General features: G+C 36.4%; 1 protein-coding gene across 1 annotated transcript; it reads right to left on the bottom strand.

The window, feature by feature from the left end:
- Positions 1-7989: 7989 nt before the first annotated feature.
- Positions 7990-8840, bottom strand: LOC131436498 (C-type lectin mannose-binding isoform-like). Its single transcript, XM_058605229.1, has 2 exons — positions 8740-8840; positions 7990-8683 (listed from the first exon to the last, which is right to left on the bottom strand). The coding sequence occupies exons 1-2, from the start codon at positions 8830-8832 to the stop codon at positions 8309-8311; spliced, it is 468 nt and encodes a 155-aa protein (XP_058461212.1). The 5' UTR covers positions 8833-8840; the 3' UTR covers positions 7990-8308.
- Positions 8841-10116: the final 1276 nt, after the last annotated feature.

Here is a 10116-nt window from a genome sequence, read left to right as displayed (position 1 = left end):
CTCCGATGGCGGATCATTTTCGCTACAGGAACAGAAACATAGCCGAAAGTTTCATAATAATCGTTCGCAGTCCTGACTGGAGAACGAAGCAAACGGAAACCACGGAACGAACACGCGGAGAGAACCCGTTCCCTGTTTAATATTTAAATTGATTCTAAATCCTTTCACCATCTAATTCCGCTCAATATCATTACGCCAGGTTGCCAGGTGGGGGAGAGCCGAACAGGGATGTCATTGAAGTCGATATAGGTAGGTGTGGTTTCTTCTTGTTTATATTTTCAATTTTGTTGGAAAACCTTTCAAAAGCTACGTGAACAGAAATATTCATGTTTGTAAAGTTGGGAAATGTAAATCGGTGGACGGGTTCGATCTGGGCGAAGGATCCATTTAGGGGCTGTTCTGTTGTTCTAGCTTGAGAAGAGGGGAAGGCTTACCAGGTCTGTTCGTGCAGTGCTTGCTAGAACATAGAGCCACTGTTGGTTATTAAACATCGCAGCACATTTTAGACCATTCCCTCTCAAACGCGAAAATTGTACTTGCTTGGAAAGTGTGTGGTTTTCATAACTTCTGCCGGTACTCGGGAAAGTTGGAGCGTATGGTTTCATTGTGTAAATTGTAGAACCCCGGAGCAGAACGTGTGTTGAATTGCAAATATTTCCGTTTTCAATAATCCGGTGCTCGTAAAGTTTTACGCTTGCTTGTGTACTTAATAGTGTTAATTGTTGTTGTTAATTGGGCCTCTTATGCAATCGATATCGAATGGAGTAGAGCGAAAGTTTGTGCTAAGCCCACGTGAAGATGGTATTACAAGCGGAACCGGTTGGATTGTATGTTTTTCTGCCTCAGAAACATACAAACAAAGTTGTTCAATATAATGCTAAGTTCAGCAGTCTCATTCAGTTCCGAGTCTTGTGCTTTCGAATACGGAAGTAGATACCTTCAAATTTAATAAATGCCAACACATTTCCTTAAGCGCATTTGTTTCGATCAAATACTGGACAAAATCATTTAGAATAATTTTATCTTAAAAGGTGACAAGTTCATTGAAAAGATAAGACAGGTTTCTATAAAAGTAGTGTAGGAAGCTATGTTTTGCCTTTCTCATATGTGTGTCACTTAAACCGGTGATACAAAAACCGTATAAAGTTTTCTAAACTGGACTCAAAACAGTTATTCTCAATCTTAGGATCAAATTAATGGTTTTATGGCCCTACTAAAAATTACTGCATATTTTCGGATCCAACAGAAATTTAAATCGTCGTTTAGAGTACGATGGCAAAATCGTATAAAATCTTCAAAAGTTTAAATAAAGGCTAGTAGAGTTTGTACGCCAGGTTAGTTGGTGACCGTACAAACCGACTTCGATTATACCGGTTCTCGGGTTCCGGTGCTGGAAATACATATAATAGTGAACCCACTTCGTTTTCTAATGGATGGCCTAACCGATCAGAGAACTGTTTCATTCTCTATGTTATACTTGTAAATACACCAACAATCCCTTGGTTTCTTTCAAAAATCGAAGAGAAACCTTTTGAATAGAATGCTACAGTATTATATATGAGAAAGGCATCATTACACCACTAGGTGGATTAAAACAGATTTTTTTGTTAAAAACTTGCTCAAGGAAAATCAAAGGTAGTTACTCAAAAACATGAACCTAACGAAATTGCAGGCTGATTCAGGGCCGCCATCTGCACGGGTCTCGATCGGCTTGGTTGGGTCAAGAAAAAGCTACCGGACTTACAGGAATTCAGCCGGGTCTAGGGATATCAGTTCTTTTAAATAACTCGATTATTCAATAATCGAATGTAATTTTCTAAACTAATCGATTAAAGTTTAATCGATTAACAGAATTATCAATCGATTAAGGTGAAATGTAGTCAGAGATGCCAGTTATACAGATTTATCTGTATTTTACAGATTTCTACATGCTCGTACAGGTTTTTTTTTTACAGAATACAGATTCCCTAAAACCAATACAGATGTATACAGATTTCACAAAATAATAAAAACAAATCGATTCTACTCGTCTGAGCTCTCTTTGGAAGCAGCAACGAATCACAAATTGATCTGAAAATCTTAGAACGGTGTTGGTATTTGAGGTTAAGCGCTGAGATACAATAGCAATTTACCAAGTCAACATTTTGAAAGTATATGAAATTGAAATTGTATTTTGTTGATTTCGATTGTTAATGAAAAAATGCAAATATTTAATTTCGTCGTTGTGGATTGAGATAAGCATATTGAACACTTATCGAATTTCTCATTATAAAACAATAAAATGTTGGGATAACACTACGTCAACATATTTTCACTATAAAAAATGAATATAGATAAATATAGATTTTTCATTCAGGATAATACAGATTTTTTTATGAAAATATCTGGCATCTCTGAATGTAGTCTCAAAAAATGTGCTCAAAATCGAGTTGAGCGAATCGTCGCACAAAGCATGACAGGCAAAACTGAAAATAGAAACCAGAAAAATTTTCAGTGATTGCGCGCTGTGTGCTAATTACAAGTTTTGTTGGGTTGTAAAAGAAATTCTGATGGATCCGTAATGGATGTTAATATTACGCAATTTGAATATATCCTGATTATTGTTACATTAGAACTATGAACCATTAGTACACCCAAACCTCAGTTTACGAACACTTTTTTTACGTTACCTCTTTTAATGTGGAACACATTTTTGTTTTCTGTATAGGGGTGCAAATTAAAGGGTGATTTTTTAAGAGCTTGAGAACTTTTTTAAACAATAAAACGCATAAAATTTGCAAAATCTCATCGGTTCTTTATTTTAAACGTTAGATTGGTACATGACATTTTCTTTTTGAAGATAATTTCATTTAAATGTTGACCGCGGCTGCGTCTTAGGTGGTCCATTCGGAAAGTCCAATTTTGGGCAACTTTTTCGAGCATTTCGGCCGGAATAGCCCGAATTTCTTCGGAAATGTTGTCTTCCAAAGCTGGAATAGTTACTGGCTTATTTCTGTAGACTTTAGACTTGACGTAGCCCAACAAAAAATAGTCTAAAGGCGTCAAATCGCATGATCTTGGTGGCCAACTTACCGGTCCATTTCTTGAGATGAATTGTTCTCCGAAGTTTTCCCTCAAAATGGCCATAGAATCGCGAGCTGTGTGGCATGTAGCGCCATCTTGTTGAAACCACATGTCAACCAAGTTCAGTTCTTCCATTTTTGGCAACAAAAAGTTTGTTAGCATCGAACGATAGCGATCGCCATTCACTGTAACGTTGCGTCCAACAGCATCTTTGAAAAAATACGGTCCAATGATTCCACCAGCGTACAAACCACACCAAACAGTGCATTTTTCGGGATGCATGGGCAGTTCTTGAACGGCTTCTGGTTGCTCTTCACTCCAAATGCGGCAATTTTGCTTATTTACGTAGCCATTCAACCAGAAATGAGCCTCATCGCTGAACAAAATTTGTCGATAAAAAAGCGGATTTTCCGAATGGACCACCTAAGACGCAGCCGCGGTCAACATTTAAATGAAATTATCTTCAAAAAGTAAATGTCATGTACCAATCTAACGTTTAAAATAAAGAACCGATGAGATTTTGCAAATTTTATGCGTTTTATTGTTTAAAAAAGTTCTCAAGCTCTTAAAAAATCACCCTGTAGAAACTCAAGAAAAATACACGTAGAAATATGGTCAGGTTTTGAACAATTACAGCTCAGTCAATTTTGTATCAATTATTAATATTATGTCACCATTTGATTGGAAATATTTCTACGTATTGATTTGAATGTTCACAGCCATGTATTTTTAATTGTATATCATTGAAATGTTGGTTAATAACTAGCAGTGTCCTATTTTGTCTGCAAAAAATCCGGCATATCGGATTTCCCTGCCAAAGACGACGGTTTTGAAGGAGTAAGCGATGTATCAATGGGAAAGCATCGCTCTGATAGGTCAATCGATGCAAAAGCGAAGCTGCTGGAAGCACGTGAATCTATAAATAGAAGCGAAATTATAGCTAACGTTTCAGTCCTACGCGTAGCATGCTAGACGTAGGTTGTTGCTAAACAGCGAGACAAAAAAAGGCCATAAAACGATTCGAAGCTTTAATTGGTATGCTGAGCTTGTGTCATGCAAGATCGGATTAAATTCCATGTTATGTCCTTTCGCCTGAGAAATTGACAATTACCCCAGGGTAAATTTTGAGTGCATAAGATTAATTTCTAATTTATATAAAATGAACTCGATTGATAATGAGGAAAAGTTTATCGCTTCAACCGAAATCGCAGAATGGTAGTAATGGTAGAGAAACGCTATAAAAATAACTGCTTGTATACAAAACTTGAACACAAGCTTGGCGAAGAGAAGCTTAAATATCGATATTCGTATCGCAAGCATGTAAAAATATATAATTGCATGCATTTGGGCTATTGGTGTAATTTCGTCGGCTACAAAACAAATACAAATCACGACAAATAGAGTCTATATTCTGGGTTCGCGTGTTCGGTGTTGGTTCCTAACTAAAAGAAGACCTGACAACTGGGAGGGCTGCTTTTGTTCCAAAATGGACCAGTTTCTGATTGGCTGTTTCTGATGTTGCTACCCGCGCATTGTGAAAAGAAAAAACTTTTGCAGGGTACGCGAGTAATGATGCCAAGTATGAAGAAAATCAGAAAACAAGTTTATTGAAATGAAAATTTTCAGAGAATGTTCCACTTTTTCTCAATCTCATTTGTAATAAATGTTTATAGTGGCAGCACTCAATATAGTAGTATTATGAAACAGAAATCTTCAAAAGTTTTTTCTGATCTTTTCAAATTGCAGTATTCGGGGAATTTCTGCTGTAATATACAGGAAAAAGTGAAAATGAGAAAGGCATCATTACACCACTAAGTGGATTAAAGTAGGTTTTTTTAGTCCAGATTTTTAGCACGTATTTATCATATATTTATTGTTCCGAAAATAGCCAGTTTGGAAGGTTCTTGAGGAATATCAATTAAACGGAAGTCGCCATCCTGGAATTCAGAACCACTTCAAACATTCATCACTCAAAAATTTTTCTTCCGAGATAAATTCCATATAATGCAAACTTAAATTAAAACTTTTTCATGAACCCCCGTTTAGTTCGTAAATGGAGGTTTCGGTGTATTTATAATTGACTAACATGAGATAATATGTATATGTGATGACTACCATGCTAACAATGTATATGCCTAAGTTTAGTAGCAAGCATAGATACACTTTTCAAATAACGATTGAAACCAAGAAAACATTAAAGTATTTTCGGTTTAGGTTTATCTTTACCTAATAGTAATTCACCGCAATAGAGAGCGCGTTCGACAGCGCGCAAGCAATATAGAAAATGATAAAGAAGTGAAACATCACTTGAAACATCATCAAATTTCGATTATTTCAGTTAAAGTTTTATAGGTTTGAGTTGCCTTTTTAAATTCTTTGTAAAATTTTGCTTCAAACACTATTTTTTAGTTCTGAAATCATCCCCGGAACCGTAAACGTTCATGTATTTCAAAAACCAATTACGGCTCAGCAAAGCAGAATTTTAAAATTCTAATAATACTTAGTTTTGATTAATCTAATCGAGAAAACTTTTTGTGCTTTTGGTTTATCGAAATTCGGTCTAGTTTTTGAATGATTGATAAAAAACGCGACGCGCGCACTCCGCTACATTTCACCTTAACTAATCGAACATTAGTTTCAAACTAATCGACTACATATAATTCAATTTTCTTCATTATTATTCGATTACTCTTTTAATAAATCAATATTCCGACATCCCTAGCCGGGTCACAGTACGACTGAAAATGTTCGTGGATGTTCGTTTCCACCGTTTCAATAGTCTACATCATCGTTCGAATTCAAAATATTTTTAAGTTCACATGTGTGCAGTTACATAGTAGGCTATGAAAAAGGCCAATTCTGATCGAAGAAAACAAAATATTGGACACTTAAAATTTTGGATCGCTCACTATCCTGTTTCGGGGCCGGAAGAGACTGTATAGAAATTTTTATATTTGTGAAAATCGTCGCAGGTATCTTTGAGAAATCCTTGTGCTCGTGTTGGGTTTTTTCACTGCTACCAAAAAATTTTTTTCTGTTGGTACATCGTCACTTGTAATGACAAATTGAAATTTTCAACACTCATCACCCTGTATTTGCAAACCCGATAGTTGGATCTCGATAAAATTAAACGAAATATTTGATTAAAAGACACAATTCATTTGAACGTGAGTTCGTTATAATTATTTTAGCTGTCGATGTGATGTTCTATTTCAATTTTTTTGACCGCTCTTTCAGGTGTTTTTCAAACCGCTATATTTACTTTAAATTTGTTCGACAAATGATCAACAAACTTGCATACAACATAGAAGAGCTTACTGAAAAAGCTTCCAAAGTATTTGCTCCTTCTTACAACTTCACTTGTAAAAACACACCCTTCAAATTGGAATATTTAACACTCATCACTCTGTAATTTCGGAGTCCCAAGTTGAATTTGGACAATGGGACTATATTATATGAGAGAGACTAAAATCACAGAACTTTTTGTTTCAATCCTTCATAGTCCGATGAACAATATGAGACTACTTCATTAAATTGTTAATTTGTTTCAACGCTAATTCTGAAATTCTTACTATATGTACTAACACTTCCAAGAAATAAAAAGTACTGAAGGCGCATCTAAGATTAGATACATAAAAAATCATCCGTTAAATGTTTATTTTTTATCTGAAGGCCCCTCACGAAACGAAATCCTGTTTACGGGCCTGAAATGGGTAATACGGTTTTTCAACAATTGTATTACCTTTCTATACAGAAAGGCAAAACGTGGTTCAGAGAAAAAGTTACCCTTTGGATTCATCACCTGGGCGCGCACCTTCCTTCCTTTTCTTTACCAACTTCTCGGTTGCGCGTATAACTTTGAAGAGTATTTTCTAGAAATTTATGTGAAATATGCTTTGAAAATTGTTTTTGGTGTAAAGAAATTATTAATTTAGCTTAACTTCTTATCAATACTCAACGTATCAATCGACGGATTAAACGGGGCTCGCATATTCACCGAAAATACAATTTCACATTGAATTTTCGATTTTCGCTATTGCGATTAAAATGATCAGAACAAGCCCCAATCTATTCTCAATAAATCATCAAAATTTCACTGCATTGTTCGCGCACTAGTGTGCACACCAGTCAGCACGTGAGAGCGATGCATGCGAAGAGAATATTAAGCGCACGCCCAAAATCTATCTATTCTATGCTAAGTATAAGTGCACTTTATTTTTTGTGCGGTGTTCGACGGCTGCATCGTTGGTGCAGGCATGAAACTTACACGACGGTGTATCACTTTAGTGAAATGTCATCACTGTTCAGCAGTTTGTTTAATAATTGGTAACAATCGTATTGGCATCCATGTACAACTTTTATTGTGTATAACAGGGCCGCCTTCACGGAGGGGCAGTGGGGCTAGAATCCCCGGGCCCACGGTCTTAGGGGGCCCTTGACGAGACCCATCGAGTAGAAAAAAATCATTTAGTTAGCTAGAGTCACACAAATAAATAAATCCCCCGGGCCCATCAATTTGTAAAAGCATCGCTGTAAAGGCACCCTTACTGGTGCTTTCGAATCAATCAATCAGGTCTGCGTCAGTGGTTCAGATTGTCTTTTCTGCCAGTTGTGAAATGTTTGAGCTCTGAGTTCGATGATTTCCAAGCTTCAGAAGGATCGTGTTTGTTTTGGACGCTAAGTATCGGTTGTCAAGTCTAATCGGAAACAAAACGTCAGATTCCAGAACGGAATGTAGCGTCGAAGGTTTACATAATAAATACATTAAATTTGGTCGTGGTGACCTTTCTGCTAGACCGAATCTTCCACAATCGATAATGACAGAAAACGATTCACAAGGATTTTTACCTCTTGGTGCTCGTATATCTAGTATCATCTTCTCTTGGCAGATTCTTCACTTCAAAGAATTATAGAAATGATAAACAGCTTTTATTTAAAAACAATAATAAATTAAGTATATTATAAACGTTTAATTGATGTTCACTTGTCATTAGCTACTGAGATTCAACATTTCTGGAAGAAACATATTTAACTTGGGGAATCTCCCTTCGTTTACTTTCTGTTCCATTCATTATTCGATAAGTTTCACGTTTGTCTCACACTAAAAAAATCGAGACGTTTTAGCACATTAAAAATAAGAGACAGACATAGACATATGGAGAGCAAGGAGCATCTTTCCTTCTTACTCACACCCGACATCAAATATTCTCCGCATTAGCTAAGCGAAGATGTCATGCTCTGCCACCTAAAATTGCTCAACGGCGCACTGGATTCTGTTTTCGCAGATAGCATACAAACTGGTGTCGCACGGAGCATTGTTCCAGGTCCACTCGAAACCTTGAAGCGGCCAGTGATAAAGATTCACGCAGCGCTCGTTCTGACCGTTCGGTTCGCCCTCCTTCCACTTCGCGAAGGTTACCCGGTCTCCGGTATCGTGCCAAACGAATGATTTACTACGGGCCAGATCACTTGCACCCAACCAGAGACCGAAAAATCCGGTCGACTGAAGTCCCGTTGCCGAAGCTGCCTTTACGATGGCATCGTGTTTTTCGCTTGAATCCACGACGGCCAGTCGCATGCCTAGCCGATGGCAGTATTCTACCGCTTCGAACCAATTGCTCTGAAAGGTTGTGGTATTTTTGGTAATTATTTTGCTATAGAACGATGCAAACTTACCGTGTACGTCGAAATGTGATACTTGTTTTGCGGAAGGCAAATAATCTGTTCAGCCACTATGAAAACGATGCACAATCTCAAGACGACGTCCATGATCTGCTGCAGCTGCTAAAACACTAACAAAACCTGAAAAAATACACACATGGAAGATTTAAGCAGACGACGCGATCGTAATTGTGTGAACGCTTCACGAAAACTTGTTTGACTGGGTTCAAATGTTATCGGCTGGGAATAAGTTGTAGGGGAAGATGGAATAAAACGGATGGGACTACCTTTAGTCTCTATTATTAATTATAATTGCGAAATAATACTCGCTGTTTACATTGAAAAATATTTGAAATATCACATTTTTCGGATCTCTTGAAAGCATCCAATCTAAATATATGTGGGGCAAAACGTCCGTGATTTTTAACCATGAAGTGAAGTTCACTGGTTACATAATTAAAGTGTTCTTCATAAGGCAAGAACATTGCTGCGGAACGATATAGATGCTTTCCAGTTATAAGATGTAGATATATGCTTTTTTCTTTATGTTGTATTTCTTGTATAGAAAAGTAAACTTATCTACGAATATAAAATAAAAATTTAAAGTACAACCAAAATATTTGGTATGTAACGTTTTTTTTGCACTAACTTTTCTCGGAGAAGGCTGAACCGATTTTCACAAACTTAGATTCAAATGAAAGGTCTTGTGGTCCCATACAAAATTCTTGAATATTATTAGGATCCGACTTCCAGTTCCGGAATTAAGGGGTAAAATGTGCAAAAAAATGAAAATATGTGTTCTAACTTTTCTCATAGATGGCGCGACCGCTTTTCACAAACTTAGGTTGAAATGAAAGGTCCTGTGATCCTATACGTAATTCCTGAATTTCATCCGGATCCGACTTCTGGATCCGGAAATATAATATATACTGTATTAAATTTTTTTTACCATCACTGAAAGGGGTGAAAAACCGTAGAAAGTTTTCTAAATCGACCTCAAATCTTCTCCAATTGAAAGTTTTCTATCAGAAGACGGTCAAACAAACTGATTTCGATTATTTTTTTAAGAATCGAAGAAAATTATTTTGAAGAGTTCCACCGTTTTATATATGATAGTATGATTGATTTGAGAAAGGCATCATTACACCACTAGGTGGATATAAAAAGGTTTTTAAATGATGCTTTATAATATCAAAAAAAGTTTGAATGAATTTGCTTAAGCTGTTTCTCCGTAAAAAACAACTTAAGTAGAGGTAAGTGCAGTAAAGTTGGAATGTTTTCGGAACTATATAAATTGAACAGAACTAATTATTTTTTTTATGTTTCATAAACCCATAGTAAAAAAAATGGAATAAGCTATCAGTTTGAAGGAGAAACTAATCGGAAATACTC

Source organism: Malaya genurostris, chromosome 3 (genome assembly GCF_030247185.1).
Source record: "Malaya genurostris strain Urasoe2022 chromosome 3, Malgen_1.1, whole genome shotgun sequence".
NCBI classification, from domain to species: Eukaryota; Metazoa; Arthropoda; class Insecta; order Diptera; family Culicidae; genus Malaya; species Malaya genurostris.
Note: the sequence above shows the minus strand (reverse complement) of the source record. Positions and strands in the feature narration are given on the sequence as shown.